General features: G+C 37.4%; 1 protein-coding gene across 2 annotated transcripts in view; it reads right to left on the bottom strand.

Annotated features, from left to right (window-relative positions):
- Positions 1 to 923: 923 nt before the first annotated feature.
- Positions 924 to 18,358, bottom strand: part of PKIA (protein kinase (cAMP-dependent, catalytic) inhibitor alpha) — a 43,531-nt gene continuing 26,096 nt past the window's right edge. Inside the window, exons 2-3 of one of the 2 annotated variants that reach the window (XM_009335009.1) lie at positions 8,340 to 8,517; positions 924 to 3,480 (exon numbers count right to left, since the gene is read on the bottom strand). In XM_009335009.1, coding sequence (XP_009333284.1) covers positions 3,404 to 3,480; positions 8,340 to 8,490 — 228 coding nt within the window. In that variant the 5' untranslated portion in view covers positions 8,491 to 8,517 and the 3' untranslated portion in view covers positions 924 to 3,403. Of the gene's footprint in view, positions 3,484 to 8,339; positions 8,518 to 18,358 lie in introns of those variants that run through there. The other variant, XM_009335008.1, reaches the window with a different exon arrangement.

An 18,358-nucleotide genomic window follows, 5' to 3' on the forward strand; every position in this document is an offset into this window, starting at 1 on the left:
CACAGTCATAGACTTTATTATGGGGAACAGGAACATGAGTACAGAGGCTATTTTTTTAAGTGATGGGGCTGGCAGGGTGAAGGAAGCACTGAAAAATGTACAGCTAAAGAGACAGTAAAACAAACAAAAAACCACCACCACCAAAAAACCCCCACCAAAACCAAACCTTTAAGGAGCATTCTATTAAGTTGATAGTCCATACCTAACTTTGTTGAGTTTATATAGCTTTTGGAGTAATTTTTCTAAGATAATCCTGGATTAAACAAATATTTAAACATTTTACCTATCATGAGAACAATAAAATATACAGAAGATACTCGAACAGAAGCTAGAGTGGCAGGCTTACTGAAAAATAAACTAGCAAAGGGAAAAATAACCCAGTCAAAGTCCAATTCTGCCATCAGTGTCCCCGTTATATGATGCAATTACACAGAAATAAAGGTGTGACTATACTTGAGCTAGCTCTTTTGTAATTGCTTGGGTAATAATAGTACTCAAGATACAGTGCTGTGATTTCATAGAATCATAGAATCATTAAGGTTGGAAGAGACCTCCAAGATCATCGAGTCCAACCGTCAACCCAACACCACCATGCCCACTAAACCATGTCCCTAAGCGCCTCATCTACACGTCTTTTAAATACTTCCAGGGATGACGACTCAACCATTTGGCACAGACTAACCACACGTTTACATAAAGTGAGGCCTCCCAAACACCCCAAATACAGCGAGCAGAGTTCAAGTGATAAACAAAACACCCATACACTTTTGGGGGATGAGGAACATAAACAGCCTTTTAATCTACTAAAATTAACAGCGCTATTTTTCCATCACAGAGATGTGTTTCAAAGACCAAAGGCCTCCATAATTGTTTTAAAAACAAAAGAAAACAAGAGGAGAAATAGAAGAAATGGGTACAAAATAGAGAGGAAAGGCTGAAATGAATTTTATTTCACAACACAAAAGAATTAAGAAGAGGAAAGTGTACTGAAATAAAGAAAAGCACTGAAGGAAAATAAGGAAAACCAACACTTTAATGTACTGTAATTTCTTATTCCACTATTACCTTTTTCCATGACATTTTATTGATGGTGTTTCATGGGTCATCAATAAAGTAACACTATAAAAAGCCCCAGAATCTTATTTCCTTCTGGTGTTTGTGCTAGATTGACAGTAACTTGTCCATGACAAAGGAGCAACCAGTTCAGCTTGAAGACCTGATGCAAGAGCAAGGGGGAGGGGGGGGGATAATTAAAAAAAAAAAAATCAATAATAATGTGTTAAACTTTGAAAGGAACACCAAGTGAAACAAATGAATAAATAATTAGTTTAGGGGTAACAGTATTTTCAAAGCAAATGGACTACTTCTGTTACCAAGAAGATAGGGCATTTGACAGCTAGTAAGAGAGCAAGGCATTCAGCTTCCAAACCATAAAAGGTGAGAGTTAATATTACACTAATGAGCCACAAGCATACTGCTGGCTTGTTTTTTATTAACACTAATAAATGAGCTCATAATACTGATCAGAAGTGTTTTTCTTTTCTCCACACATCTCACAAAAGAATTTCAGGTGACAAGTACTATGATACATATGGTAGAAACAAACAGCTGTGGCCACAAAGATGTTTTGTTAACTGATGATTAATATATTCAGGAAGCAATCACACTATTCATTAGTAAAAGTTTACAAACATTAAAAAGTGCATAACATTTGAAACCAACAACAACACAAAAATATATATAATATATATACTATATATAAAGAAAGTGACATCACCTCCTGTTAATAAAAGAAAACAAATCTGCTGACTTTGTGATTGGTGCTTATGTGATTGCCATGGTTTACTAGTCAGTCACTCTCTTTACTCACCTTAGTCACACAGAGGTGTGGCTGCCCCATTTTGCAGTATTCAACCTCATGTATGGCCTTGTCTATTGGGGCGGGATGGGGGGGAAGGAAATCAATCAGCATAGCTACTGCGGAATAGGTTATTCATTTGTAGATATTTTAAGAAATCCTCTGGATGGACAAGCTATCCTGGTATTTCAATGAAGGTCCAGTTTGGACTGTCTTTTTGGAATAGCTGAAGTGGGAAAAATACAGTCTTTTGGGTGCTAGATGCCAAGTCTCTCACTTCCCTCTCCACATCCTAGCTAAAAGGCTGCTGTAGCAGCTTCTAGCACTTGGCTGTACCTGGTGCATCAGTAACAGGCTACTGGCTGCGCAAACTCAACGGCCTGATCAACTGAGGCAAAGGCAAGGAATAGAAAAAAAATAGTCCCCCTGGCTGGATCCAGCCCACGATCCACTAGTTGGACTATCCTGCAATCTAAAACTCATTTCAGAATACATAATTGGCAGTAACCTATGCCAGTTATTCTCCTGTGTGTAAACAAAGGCCCATCTTTAACAATGTGAACCAGGAAAATCTCTAGCACCACGGAATTTGTTTGAATTTTAAACCATATAAGGTTATAAATGTATTTTTAAAACTACCATAACAATAAAATTCCTGGACTAACATTTTAAAAAAATATCTCGGAGAAAAATTAAGAAATTGGGAGTAAAATTAGAAAAATGGGGAAGAATAACATAAAAGATTCAATTTGAGTCTCTGATATGCAACTAACTACAGGCAAGTGGCAAAACTGTACCAAGGACACAAAACACGCTGAAGTATTCACATTAACAAATCATTTTGAAGGCTCATCTAGTAACAAATTAGAGTGTTGCTGAGTCATTTAGGTTTAGGCATAATCAATTTAGCGGTTGACGTTTTAAATCTATCATGTGCACACCACATTATGCAAAAAAACAGCCCTTTCAAAACGCGTGGTAGAAAAATTCACAGTAACAGAAATATTCTTCATAAGCAGTTGAGAAGGGGCAGTGTGGAGCATCTAAGTCGTACAATACAAAAACCATTGTAAATAACAGAGCTGTAAAACAGATGCAAAGTTCTAAAAACAGTGCTTTCTTTACAGTTCTTTTAATGGGCGAACACTTTGGCCAGAGAATTTTAAACTCTGAGGATCACACAAGCCTTTTCTTAAGATACAGAATTAGATCCTCTGATGTTTCAAAGGCCATTTGCTACAAGATTTACCTGTTCTACTTTCTAAAAGTGTTCCCATCAAGTAGTCATTATGAAGGGATCCATCTGATGACACTATCCCAAAAAATCAATACATGTTCAACCATTGCTAATGACAGAGGTAGAGAAAATTCTGTCTTCTGCCACAGCTTGTACCCCCATTTTTAGCATTGTGTTGAGTGGGTTCCAGCAGTGAAGACACATGCACTTTCTTTGCCACCAGCTTGCTCATGGAAACAAATTTGTTCCGGCATGCTCTTGTAGTCTGAAAACATCCAGCAGCTGCTCCAGTCGGTCAAAGTTGGATGTCAGCTTTCTTGCTTTGCTGCCTCCCCTTGGGCCTCCCCAGTTTGCTCACTTGGATTTCGTTGTGCATCTCCTTCTCCTTCTATAACATAAAGAAAAGGATGAGTGATCCACCCTAAAACAAAGAGGTCTTGCTCACAGAACCCCAACTGTTCATCCACCAGTCTCAAAAACAAAGTAAAAAGAAATTGAAACTGAAATCTTGCATTAAATAGGAAACCTTTTACTACTAAGGTAGCCATACTTTGCATCTCAAGAGACACCTTCGAAAACAAATTCCTAGCTGCAACCACCACTATCATTTTAAGTACAGACCTAAAGTAGCTAGAAATGAAAGAATTTAACAAAAATAGTAGGGTATTTTTGACAATTTATTCACTGGGATACTATGACAATATAAGACAAAAACACCTCATTACACCAAGTCTGAGCAGAGTTTACTATAAAGAGAGGCAACTTCAATAAAAGCAATAGTTTGTTAAAGCTGTGTTCCTTCTGTGTGTCCATTTTCAGTACCATGCCCCACGGCGTTCAGTCCAGCTGTCTCACTGCAAACCACAGAACAGTCTGAGGAACAAAAAACATCTTACAGTGGCACGGTGAGCAGACAACTCATAAAGCCTGTCTAAAGAAGGCCAAGTAGTGCATTGACAATGGTCTATTAGTACCTATATGCAAAGCATTGTATTTCACCTAACGATTTAAGACCTAACAGGTTCAGACAGCTGGAAGCTAAGTGCAAGTAAGACAGAAGTCCCTGAACACTGGGCTAATTAGCTATAGGTACACAGTAAGGAATAACGTTAGGTAAGGAATAATGTTAAGACATAAGTTGTCTCTTGTATCTTGCAAGGATTCTGAATAATTTGTAGTGAACTGGCTTGATACAGTAGTTGAGGAGAAAATTCCATGGATTAAGTTGTAGAGGCAGTAGTGCCTCTTAACTTTAATCTATAGATCTTCAGAATAAAGGCAGGGCTCTCAGTACAGATATTTATTGTTGCCGCATTTCAAATCACACTGTATATCTGCAGCTTTATTTCTGTTTATAGAAATAAGCACCATAAACACCTTCTCTTTTTCTATATATAAGAAATGGCACATTGCTAATGGAAAAAAAAAGTTCTTTGCACTGCAAAGAACATTGCCAAAAGCTCAGACGTGATACCTGTGTTTTGTGCATGCACTGAGTATTTAGGAAGCAAAATGCCTCAGAAGGTATTGGTAATTACCAAATTCAACCTGATGAAAAGTTGTATGGAAGGTTGATTAGCCTATTAAACAGTGAGGTTTGTTCTGTTCATTATGGGTTGAGTAATAAATAAAAATTTGTTTTGCAAGGCACTTTCTCAGAAAACTCTTTATTTCTCAGTTTTATCTCCCACATTAGAAAGGATTCCATCAGGATGGATCTACATGCAATTATTTCGTATTGGACAGAAATCCCTTTTGCCCAGTCCAAACACTTTCTACAAAGCTTCCTACATTTGTTCTGATACTGCAAAAGTCCAGATGAGTGGAATCTGATTTTTTTATTCCTTTTTTGCCTGCTCTTTACTCCATTTATTCTGACTACTAGGAAGTCTTTAATAGCCTTCATACTACATGGGCAATTCAAGCTTTCCTGAAAGAATTCTTATTTAAAAAAAAAAAGAAGGACGCCCCCCCCCCCAAAAAAAAAAAAAAACCAAAAAAACCAACCAAAACTGAAGAGAGAAAAAACCTTGCAAGGTATTTGTGTTTAAAAGAAAAATGGTCCTGGACACGAAGCCCAAACATTTCACTACCTCAATTTTAAACATAGTGCACAAAGATTCAGAGAAGGAGCACTAAGATTCTAATACACCACTTCTTAAAAGATTTTCTCAACTCACTGAAAAAACTCACTAGTCTAAATCCATTTAATCTATAATACACTATCTTGGTACTACAGACTTTGTCTTTCTGCTGGCAGAGCTCTCATACCAAAGGCCTTAAAATATGTTTATGGAAATAATTTTGCTTCTAGGTTCTGAGAATCCCAAAATTGGCTAAGCACGCTCTTGGACTATTCTTCCTTAAAAACATGATGGCTATAAGCCATTCCCGTTCTGTATGACTTTAACGCCTCTACTATCCCCAGTTTTTTGTAGATGGTTGGACCATTACAACTTTTACAAGGAAGTCTCCTTTCCACTTCTGCACTGAAGCTGTGTTCTGTGGCGTATCTGCAGATGCCTAGAAAACCAGCAGTTTGTTTTAGAGAACAGACTTGCAGACTTTTTCCTTACAACTGTATTTAGGTATGATCACCTGTAAGATGAACTGAATATAAAGTTTCTTGGAATTGCATTGGTTACCTTGAGAGAGAGTTGAGCAGGTGAGCTACCTGCTGATTTCCCTATTAAAATCTTCCTTTTGCCTTCTGTCTTACGATTTCTGTTGCAGTTTCTACTTATCAGATGTACACAGTGTTGCTTTTACTAAATTTAGATAAAATGTGTTGCCACAGAGCACTTGGAACCTGTATTTTGAAGTTTGGTGAATATGCCCATTCCATAGATATTAGCAGGTTGTTAGCTTATTATGGACAAAGAACACTGGAGCAGTTGTTTTGAAGGGAGAGTATTATACAGTAATTGTATGTATTATACGTAATTATGCAGTAAACTCTTGATCATCTGTTGTTTGCTCATCAATGAGGGGATTAACCAGCACTCACTTCAGGTATTAAATAGTGCATGACAGAAAATATGTGGTCTTTGAACAAGGCCTCACTGCCTAGTGCTGTTCAAAGCTTTTCCTGCTCTTTACAGGAAATGTATCTGCAGGCTTTACAAAGTGAATGTACTAAATATGCTTGGGTAGCTTAATTTACATTTGTTTTATAATAACCTCTTTTTTTTAATCTGCATTATCCTACTCTGCCATTGCTCCATGCAGCTGAAAGCAAATGTACTTGCACTTTTGCAAGAAAATGCATATAGCTGTAGTAAGAATAAAAGAAAAAGAAAAAAAAAATCAAAACTTGATGTCTATATTCGTATAATTAGGTAGTACTTAGCATAAATTGTTTGACGTGCGCCTTGAAAGAAATAAGATACAACCCCCAAACGTGTTTTCCTCTTAATCCTGTCAGGTGTGATGCGTATATGCATCCTGCAAGCACTAGTATATTCTGAACTGGAATTTGGGATGCAAAATATTTTTAGCCTCTCTTTGGCTTGGAAAGACATGACAGGATAATACACTAATACGAATGATGATACAATGCATTTTCCAGTATTTGTGGTTTGGAGGCTTTTATCCAGCACCTAGGTGTACTAATAATACAAAATTTAAATATATTTTAATTGTATCTAATTCAAACTGCATAATCTCCTGAAGAAGTATGCAGGCATTTTTGTGTATCTACTACCTAAGGTAATTTTATGAGCAACTCTGTACACTTTTCTGCAATGACTAAGTTACCCAGGCTGCAAAAGAGGTCTCCAAGAAAAACTAAATAAGACTCCTGAATTATGTATTAAAAATTAGGCTAACAGTTATTTAAACTATTCTCATCAGTACAGAGCTAACCGCACGTACAAAATGCATAAGAACATATATTACAGGCACAAAGTCACATTCTTTTTATAGCTCACAAAACAACACAGTTCTGGCTTACAATCACTTCAACAGCTTAACTTAAAAATAGGGATTGTTTATATCTTCTAAATGGACAAGATCAAAGACAATTTTGGTAAGTGTAAATCTGAGACTGAAGAAAATTAAAGCAAGAAGGAAGGTTGGCATTATGCATTTCAAATGCCACCTACTTTATATTTTTCCAACATCTTACATGTATCCCCACATTAAAATAAACACACACACCTACACACATACTAATAAAGCTTTTCTTTTTAAATAGAAAAAAAAATTAAAGGCCCTGCCCAGCTAGAATTGCATGCATCTAGAAGCTATAGGCCCCAAACTGGCAACTGAAAGCCAAAAAAAGAATCCTTCCCCTCCAAACAGCACTACAACCACCCAAACATCACACTGCCCACATCTGATTGTCCAGTGATGAGACTGCCTTTCAGAACTCTTGCCGTTGTCTCTGAGAAAAATACGTGCACAAACAGGGCAGCTGCTTATCAACAGTTTGTTTTTTGTTGCATTTGTTTTCTTCTGCTGTTATTAAAATAAGCATAAGACCTCTTTCCTAGGATCTGAAAAGGGCTTTCAAATATCTGTAAGATCCATTCATTAACCCCCACCCACATGAAAATAATTACACAGCCATATTACTATTTTTATTTAACGTAAGGCCCTTCACCATACATTGTCCCTCCTTCCTCTCAACTGAAGGTGCACAACCAGCTAAAAATTTTGATAATATTAAAGGTGAAGTTTAGGATTGCATTAGTACTAATCACCTTAAAAGAAGGACAAAGTATCAGCAGAAAGTGGAAAGAGACAATTTACCCAGCAACAAAGATCTAAGTAAAAGAAACAAAAATGCATTGCTATTGCTCTGTCCTCTGGCAGCTGAAAAACAAAATTAATCTCTACAATAACCTTTCAAGCAGACACATGGCTTCTCCTACAGGCTTCAAACCAAAGAGCTTCCATTAAAGGATATTAAAACCCAACTCTTCATAATAAAGACTTCCTTATTTTCTTCCTTATCCTCGATTTTCCATAAAATTTATTCTGACATGGACTCTGCCACTAGGCACTCACTGCAGAATGACCTTCTTTTTTCAGTAATACGCTGTACTTGCAAATAACCACCCTTCCCATTTATGAAATCTGGGCTTCTTATTGCAGGCAACCCCTGCTGATCTTCCATTATCAGAAAAAAATATTTTTGTTGCTGAGGGACAAGGGAATAATGCATAAACATAAACCATGTTTTGTGCATTACTCTTCATTTTAGTTTTAAATAAATATAAAAAAAGACCAAAATGCACTCACCTGCTTTGTTTATATCAAGCTCTGATAACTTTAAGGCTAGTTCACTAGAGTTCCCACCCGGAGAGGACACAAGTATGTCATGTAATGCATTTCTTCTACCTGTTCTTCCTGAAGCAATAAAGTCTGCATATGTAGATTCCACATCAGTCATTGCTAACAAATATCCACATAGCAGTACCTGGATGGGAGAAAAAAAGAACAATACTTACAACACCAGAAAAACAGATGACGTTATGGAACGGGAATAGAAGAACTAGAGGATTCTCATTGTGGAGTAGATTGGCTATGCAGTAAGCAGCAAAAGAAGATGTTTCAATCTCAAAATTTGGAGAAATTAGAGAAGAAACAGAGTAGAAAGGTGTGTGGATTTTATGCAATCTGTATTCAACGGTATTTTAAACAACTTCATTTTTCATACTTCATAAAGTGCTAGTGAATACTTTATAAAAGCAATGACCTCAGCAACATAATTTCTTTATAGAGCTGTCTCTGCTTTTAATATTAGCTGCGAAGTAGGAGGTAGATAGGGGGTGGAAGAAAGTTCTTTTCTGCACGAAATGCGGAGCGTAAGGAGTAAGAAAGTGCAAACTGATAATGCTTTTGCATGCAGAACACCATGCTCATACACAGGCACAGCTGTTTTGTATATTTTCCTTTCTGTTAGTATGATTAGTCTTGGCATTGTACATAGACTTCTTCAGACTCAACTAATTTATTTTGGTGTGATAGTTGCACTAGAGTGAATGCATTACCATAAAGTCACTGAAACGAGTGGAGACATGCTAACAGAGCAAGCAGAATAGCTAAACTATAATGCAGAGGTTAGAAAGCAATGCTCTGTAAGCCAGATATAAATTCAGAACTTCTTTTCATTAGAAAATAATTATTTCTCATGCTATTCTGGAATAATGTGATGATGTGCATTAATGTAAGATCTGCTAAAGACACAGGGAAACTCTGCTGTATCTGCTATAGATCTAACCTGTTAGGATTTTTTTTCTTTTTCTTAATTTATAGAATTGTAACCAGAGACCGGGGGTGGGGGCATAAGAGCAGCATTGCACAGTTGCATACAGTGAGAAGCTTTAGCTATTATTACTAAAGTAGCTGAAATGTCACATTTGCATAGCGTACAAATCTTTTTAATCAGTTCCTATTGCAGTTGCTGGACACTGAAGAAGCCCCTGAAGTCATCACAAACACTAACAGCAGCAAAAGTTTCAGTTTTCTCTCTTTAAATAAAAAGAAAAACCTCATTTTTTATAAACAATTTTATTTTAAAAAGATACATAAAAGGCAACAGCCAACCCTTCTCCACCCTCAACTCTGAATAACTTCACAAATCCTGTCCATTCTTCATCTTCTAGTCCTCACCTCCCCAACTTCAGTCAGCTGTACGAGGGTGTACATATGATGCGTCTGAGAAGCCAAGAAAAGGGTTCTACACCGTATTTTATTTAGTCTAAATATAACTATATCAAATATCATTGCAGGACTGACTGACTTAAGAAGTTCATTGCTATCAAGCTTTGGTGTCCCATGCCAAATGCTGAATGGCTGACAAGATAATTTTACTCTTATGAATAACCACCATGAAACAGGAAACGGCTTTAAAAAAAAAAAACCCCACACCAAAAAAACCCCAACCCACAAAACCTAACAACAAACACCTAGGGAACGGAAAGAGGTCAGCATTGACTGAAAGCCTGCCTGACACACATAAAATAGTCTAGTGCCTCTCAACAAATGCTTTCACGAGCACGACAGCATGTGCATTTCTTCCCATGAAGTGCCCTCCTCTTGAAACACTGTAAGAATATTGAAGCAAATGAGAAGTCTACCATTTGGTCTTTGCCCAAGGTGCAGACATCTCAATGCCAAATATATCAACCATGTAGTAACGAAGCATATAACTTGCAAGGGTGAAGGGAAACAGTGAGGACAGTTGTGATAAGGTAAGAAAACAGCACAAGTTTTCAGACTTATCTGACCTGTTCACTGAAGAATGTCATCCAGCAAGATCAGAAGATAAAAGATTTTAAGTGAAACTTACATGAGTTACATTTGTTCATGCCTGTTATTGCAACTGGCCTGTAGAAAATGAAGTGCAAAACCTGAAAGTAATCAATGTACAGGCTTGGAGTTTGTCATTGGTGTCACACCAGTCCAAAGTCATCATAGCTATCACTCCTGCCAAGACGTTTGTTTATTTTAGCATAGAAAAAACACCAGAGAAGAACATTCTTTTGCTACTTTGGAAGCTGTGTATCAGTGCATCAGGAACAGAATAAGCAGAGAAGACTATGACTGAGATGGAACAAAGCTATAGGGCTGTAAGGCTGGCAAAATGAGCAGTGTTGTACTCCACGAGCAATTCCCCGGACTGTACAGACTGCACTCCACAGAATACTTTTCTGTAAGATTATATTCTTATTGAAACATTCCATAAAACATGGAGAGCACCGGGGGAAATCTCAAGGTTATTTAATTTTAGCTATGAAACAAGCTATAAAGCCATAGGAGAATGTGCTTGTGGAGAACTTTATTTTAAAGGTTCATTTTCTATAGGCTCAATATGGCATTACTAACAACATTCTGATCAAAAAAGAATGTTACCAAACATACATTTATTAACACTTCCAAGTTTTCCTGTCTGCGTCTTCTCCTAAATGTCAAACACCATTCTGTTTTGTATTGGCATTATCTTGAGACATGACTGCATAAATATGGAACTCAGCACTGACATCACCGGAGAGGTCCCCTTCCAATGAATGGCTCAGTGCCCAGCAGTCTGTAATTATTCACTGAACCAGTCATTAAGGAATTACCATTCACTCCAAAAAACCTTTTTTTCCTCTTCAGTCTCTGTGGAAGGAGTGGAATTTGCTAATAATTCTGTGAAACATAATTTGAATTTCCTAACTAATTGCATTAACAGATATTCCTGCGTTAAAGATTGTGGTCACAGTCCCACTAGTTCTAGTAATTATTTTTTTTTTTAAGTTGCAAAAACAATGCTACATGGTCTTGGACTGAAACAGGAAGGCTGCAAACCTCACTGCTTCTGCCAACTGAACCAGCAAACTAAAGAAAGCAGTTCTGTGAGCATAAAGACGAATGAAACCTGCTGTCACAGGGTTGGATTCCTTGGTAACTGATAAGATACTATCCCACCTGAAGTCTCCCCCAGCTGTGCTTTGTCTTTCCCCCTATGTAGAGTCACTTTGCCTGATAATGCATTAGAATTTGCAATGCAGCCCTGGGGATTTTCATATGGCATCTTTCCTTTCCTCAGCTTCTTAGTTTCATAAAACTTCTAGAAATGTGGGTATCTTAGACTTCTGTCTCTTCCCCCTCCCAACTCCCTCCTCCCAAAGCAAGTTGTGCTGAAAATTAGTTGAAAGCACTTAAAGAATTGTGGAGGATGAGGAAGGTAGATAGGCATAGTTGGTATCTTGGATTTTAGCCAGTGTAACAAGACATCTCTGTATTATTAATGAATATTCTGGATAACATATACTGCTACACCTGCAAAAGACCTACTTCTATATCCTATGCAAATGAAGAAGTTTTACAGGTAAGCATCATAAGGAGTAGAATTAGTATCCAGAGAATGCGGGAGGAGAAAAGAAGGATGACAAGAACAGTATAATTTAATAGGTACAGAAAGAATCAGTATTTGTGTTTTCAGAAAGTTCCCCGAATACTCCTTCATCTCCACAATTTCTGTGTTATATTTTCCATTTCCATGCTATATTTAACAAATCTTATCCCCCAAGTTTCTGAAGCTAACTGTCAAATTTCTACAACTGTTTTCTTTCTTCTACGTACTTCGGTTTTATTGAAAGAACTCTTAAAAAAACCCTAAAAAGTTAGCGATGGCTTTACAAATGAAATCGCAATTTGACTGCATTCCATAACCATTCAGTGAAACAAGGTGTTACACAGTGCCATTGTTCTCAAGAGTTTGGAAGTGAAAGTACAGAAATTATGTGGCATACCAGCATGAATTAAAAATCAGTGTCTATACAGTTTATGGGCTAGAAGTACTGAGGGTTGTTGAATTTAGCCTGTTTAAGGGACTAGCTACCTAATAGAAGCCCAGACACATTTAAAGTACCTTCACTAATTGGTATTTATTATTATTTTAAAAGGAAGACAGAATAAGGAGCTGCACTTGACACATGGCTTGTCTATGGGATTTGGCATATGTTACTGGCTAGCACAGGAGAGCTGCCATTTTCTTGGCAAACCTGCAGTGTAAGACTAAGAGGTACAATTCTTCAACATTTACTCCCCCTCTTTCTCCATATATGCTTAATGATGGCATTGAATAAGGGATTTTCACATAAAACTCTCCCAGGCTTTGGCTGCTAAATGTTGTATCACGATCAGCACATTATTTAAATATAATTATCTATATTCAGCTTTCATAAGAGAACAAAAAAAAAAAGAGCAAGAACTTGTCATTTAATAGCACGTCTGCTTTAGAGAAGGTGTATAATTATGCTTTTAAAATAAATTTTGGTTCCAAATCTAGCCTTAGCTTAGAGACAGGGCTCTTTCCAGTGAGGAGATAGGAATCTAGGTACAGGTTGCTGTGGAACAGAGCTATCTCCTGCATGATCTGCTATGTTGAAAGCAGAAACAGAGCAACAATTTAACAAAAGTGTACTTCCACAAGAGACTGTATCTATTGTGCTATACAACAGTATTGCTTTTGGACAGACAAATGAGCAAGAAAATAGTATTAACTCTTGAAAGTCAATTAAAGGAAATATAAACGTCCATACCAGCTAGCGACAGTGTTTTAATCTGCGCTTTGAAAATCCCTTATGTAGTTTTGTCTGTCTGATGTTTCTGAAGTGACCACCTCTATAAAATAGTAATGTAGAACAGGTGACTTACCTTTTTGACAGTTAACATATTTTTACCGTGAACATAGTATACGTAGTACTCCTAGTAATAATAAGATCTTAATGGAAATCAGTGGGCAATTCAACTGGTTAAACAATGAAACAGAACAAAAGATGACCACCTGAGATTTTTTTTTAACCAGAAAAAAATTAAGAAGCTGTTTTAAATCTGCATAAAAAAGCACTATGAAGTTGGATATCCTTCAGCTTATAACCTATACAAAGAGATTATTCACTAACACAGTTAATAGCTTTTTCTTCTGCATTATCTAAGTTATATTTTACCTGAAGTGATCTACATAACTAAAAGCCAAATAGTTAAATTCTTACTATGTCCTTGCTCAGGCAAATTTCATTATGCCCATGACCATAAGGATTTGGTCTCTCATCTACCACTTAATTTCAGTTCACAAATTCAGTTTTATCTTTTACTATTCCATAAAAATGGGCAGTGAAATAACAGCAGCAAATATAAAAAAGCAAACGTAATCAATGAAGCAATACTACAGAGACCTTGGCTCTTTGGAAAGATACAGTACAGAAGTTGTCATTCCCACAGACAACTATTGAGGTTATTGGAAGTTATTATAAATAACAATAAATTTTTTGATATTTTGAAATTAACACCCTATGCAGGAAACAAATCACAACATTTAAGTATCCACGTGGGGATTCTATGTTAGGGAATGGAAGAGGGTGAGCTATCATCACTAGTCACTGCTCAACCTAAAGAGAATACTGAACGGTAAACAGAACGTGTTTGAGGAAAGAGGCATCTATTGCTGCATGACTTTTTTACTTGCAGGTGAATGGACTTCTTGGCTTCTGAAGGGAAGGAAGGAGTTAAAGCATCATTTTTGAGGATGCTCTGATACTCTCTATGAACAGCTAAATCCATTGCTATAGCACCTCATAACCATGAAGATGGATAAGGGCCTCAAGATGGGAGCTGTCAAGCTCCTCATGTGACACACATCTGGCAGCCCTGCTGAGCATTCCCACACCCATCTGAGCTGTGGGAAGGCTGATGTTACAGGCTTCTGGGAGGATGAGGCCAGGTATGCAGCACCACAGTTTATTTTTTTAGAATGGTGTGGTGCTCCGAACCAAGGAACGGGATTAACACAATACTGAATAAATACAATGTTTTGTTCAAAAGGAATTGTTTCAGCCTTTGGGGAAAGCCTGTCCACTGGGGCCTCTATATGGCAATCCAGCAGCACTCCTTTCGGAACAGAGAGATGACACGAGAGGCAAGACCATGGAAGAGCATGAAGACACAAAATACACCCCTCAACAGGAAAGAGGAGCTCTTCCTCAACTGCTGGATCACTGTAAAAGCCCGGTGTATTGAGGATTCACAACAAACTGGCAGCTTGGAAATGCTTTGCACAAAAAAGAAGAGACTTTCTGTAGAAATGTAGAGTAGATGTCTGCTTAGCCATCAGGATGTTTAGTGGAGGGGGGGGGAAGTTGTGTGGGCTTTGCTCATGAAGCATCTCCGTACCTTCCTAACCTTGCCCTTAATTCAGGATTCATGCTATAAGCAAGTTTCTTCTCTCAGACACGTCCGTCAACGAGTGCCAGCCTGCACAGCCAGTGCTTTAAAGGTATTGATCAACACACTTCTCATTAGAAAACACAGCTGAGTCTCTGATGTCTATTCTTTAGAGAACTTGTTATGAGCACTGTAGTGACTATTTTTGTAACAGCCACATCTCCTCTACTCACTGCTACACGCAACAACGTGTATATGGCTTTATGGGGAAAAAAGAACAAAGTGCTGAACAGTCATGATCAGCAGTCTGCAGATGTTTTGGGCCAAACTGCTGTGAGCCACTGTAATCCTTATAGACAACTTTCAGCTGGAAAAAAAAAAAAGTATAGGTTTAGCCAACTTTTAACTGAAGGTCTGATAGCAAAATAGCTCTGTGAATTACCCGCAGTTTGAGCCTTCTAAACAATCAGTGGTACAAAGGTGATAATGTGGAAGCCGCTCAGATAAAGGGTTTTCTATCAAACAGATTTCCAGTTTTTGACAGAAGCTTAATGCTATGGAGAGGGCTAAGAATGAGATTCATTGGACTAATTTTAAATGCCTGTGTACACATACGTAGGTAGGTACCTATATGAGGTGATTCATCTGATCCACATTAAGCATTTGTTTTAGAATGAATGCAACTAGCACCTTCAATGTGTTTATCTCTTCCTACTGAATAGAAAAAAAGGTCTAGAAGGTGAGCAGAGATCTTTATTATAGATGCATTAAGTTAGGTGACATTAATCCTACTCTAGATGACCTAAAAGGATTCTGGTCCATTGAATTTTTAAATTCAGCACATATAAAATTCTTATGCACATAAGACCTATTCCCCTCAAATATCTTTTTTTTTCCCTGCAGATATACAATCTTGCTAGATATTACTTTACTAGTGCTAATGCTTTTGTGGTCAAAACAAAAAAAGACTTCATTCTCATACAAAAATCAAACAAGAAATGGCACACAAACAGTATGCAGTGCATTTGTGTACTTTTCCAGTTAAATGGGAACCAGCTGTGTTTTTTAAGAAATAGCTCCATGGTGCAAGGCAACCTCCATTCATTTATAAGGGCTGAAATACTCAGCTGAACTACACATTTGAATGGCTAAACATCCCTAAGTAATTTATTATAGTTGCTGCAATTCCTAACAGTGAACCATGAAACTAACATGAAGATTCATGATCTTTAGCTAGTTACAAGCCAAGAAACGTAGACCATCTCTTCCATATTAATATATGCCCAAACTGATAACATACATAGCTTTGTTATGCTAGGGTAAGAACTAATGTGAGCCTTGCTCTTCATTGTTTTAAAATGTCAGTACAGGCAATGGTTAGGAAGAAGGTATTAGCTAGCATTGCCAAGAGTTATCTGTGCACGTGCTGGCTTGGGGGAATATGATGGAACTACAAAACCACAATATCGGCGTGAAGAATCAGATTTCAGGTGGGGAGATATTCTGGATAAGGATATCCTGTATCCAGACAGGATACTCTGTCTGGAGGACAAGATCAGGAAGAAAAAAAGCAGATGGGGAGGAAGCAGCAATTGCCTTAGAGAGCTCAGAGTTCATTTAGAGAAACCAGTTAAGCCTGTACAACCAGAAAGATAGCTTCAACTGTGGTGGACCCCTCCAGCTGCTCTACCAAGAGGTACCTGGTGGGCTACCTTGACTCAAGGACTTCACACGGGGCCACTGGATTTGAATGAGGGGTTTGGCTCACTGAAAAGACATTTTATGGGAGGGGGGGAAGCCTCAGACATCTTACAATGGAAAGATAACCTGGTCAGGTGCTTAACAATATTTTATACTAATTCTTTGTACGGCATCTTTGTATTTACTGGTCCCTAAAAAGACTGCTTTTAACATTGTGGAGCCTATTTACTAAGAAAACAGATATCACTTTCCTCCTGGAGGATTCCATCTTAAATATTTTAATTTTCCATCCTTGGAACACAGAGTATTTCCACCGCTTAACTGCTGAAGCAAGATCTAACACAATTATGGTGCATACTTTGTTTCCAGGCAATACTCATATCATTACAATACCCATTTTCCTCTGAAATTGCAATGCATGAGGTTGTCTTAGAAGACCTTTCTTCTTATCTCACTACAAGAGAGTTGGCTTAATAGAGTTATCCTTCCTATTACACTGCTTCCATTCCCAAGTTAACTAAAGTTTGCATTTTGTGATGTTCTGCATTTTGACAATTTGATTGATATGTTTACAGCATCTACAACAGCAGTTTGTAGGTAACAAAAGCATTTCAAAGGGAAAGCATGCAGTTAGAACAGCAAAAAGAAAATGTCTAGATAACAGTATCATGACGGCATTTAAAACTTAGGCTATACATTTTCCTGTGTGGACAGAAGGATGCACCAGCATTTTCATAAGGTTTCTTCCAGACCTATTTGCTAGGATTCTTCAATGTTTCAGTACAACGTGTAGTCTAGCTATCAAGTAGTCAAGATATCTAAATGCTCCACAGTTTAGCTATCCTTAAACTCTTCCTTAGTATTTAAAAACAACTGTCCCCCTCCAAGACACTTTTCTCAAATCTTTAAGACATTGTAACCTACTAGACAGGTGCAACATTTGTTGTATCACATATCTTTTCAGCAGGTTCTGGTGTAATAGCTCAACTGTCTGCATGTGACTACCTTTACAAATCATGCAGTCATGACTCATCATGAAAGTATGTGTTGCAGCATCCAGAACAGAAGAGCTTGAGCTTATTGCTGTTTCTTCTTGGGCAATGGCAAAAACAGTACTGGAAGGAAGGGATTTGCCTTTTTTGACAGCAATATCATCCACAACTGTGCGTTACCAAATATTAAATATTGGTTCCTACATTTGCTTTTAATAAAATCAGATTACCTCTTGCAAAAACAAAGCTGCTATAGTATAATATGCTTCTGCTAAGATCTCACATTTCACATGCAAGCTTGGAGTTTGCCAAGAATACCCCCAATGACACCATACTTTTCAGTATTTGCAAAGATAAATACCGCTGGGCTAGCCTGGAGACCCATGAACATGAGACAAGCAGATTTTTAATAATACAAGTATTTGAACCTCTTTGTGCCACAATACATTAATCAGTATTTCATTCATGGTATATTTGGTCAACTTTTTGGCTTGTCAATAATAAATGAACTTTTCAATGCAATTTTTTTTCCTGTGGTAGGCATTTAACATCTACTTTACATTTGAATTAGTTTTCCCAGCCACAAGACATTCTGCCTTTCTTTTAATTACTATCTAGAAGCTACAAAAAAAAGCTTAATTTGGCTGACAGCATTTCAGTTTTTATAACTTAAAAGCAGTTCAATTTATTATATCTCACACGATAAATTCACATTTTATATTGCATATTGTTTCACTTTGGCCTTCTCTTAGTCTCAGCCTTACATTTTTCAAGGTTTCCATCATTTTTGCATTCTGTTCCCATGTGTACACTGACTACTTCAGAGTCTAAGGACTGCCTGGCTCTGTTGCTACGCAACAGCATAGCCTACTTAGGGCTTCCTGAAATAATACTCTCAAATGTGCTTTTTTT

The sequence above is a fragment of the Pygoscelis adeliae genome, unplaced genomic scaffold (genome assembly GCF_000699105.1).
Source record: "Pygoscelis adeliae isolate BGI_AS28 unplaced genomic scaffold, ASM69910v1 Scaffold101, whole genome shotgun sequence".
Lineage (NCBI taxonomy): Eukaryota > Metazoa > Chordata > Aves > Sphenisciformes > Spheniscidae > Pygoscelis > Pygoscelis adeliae.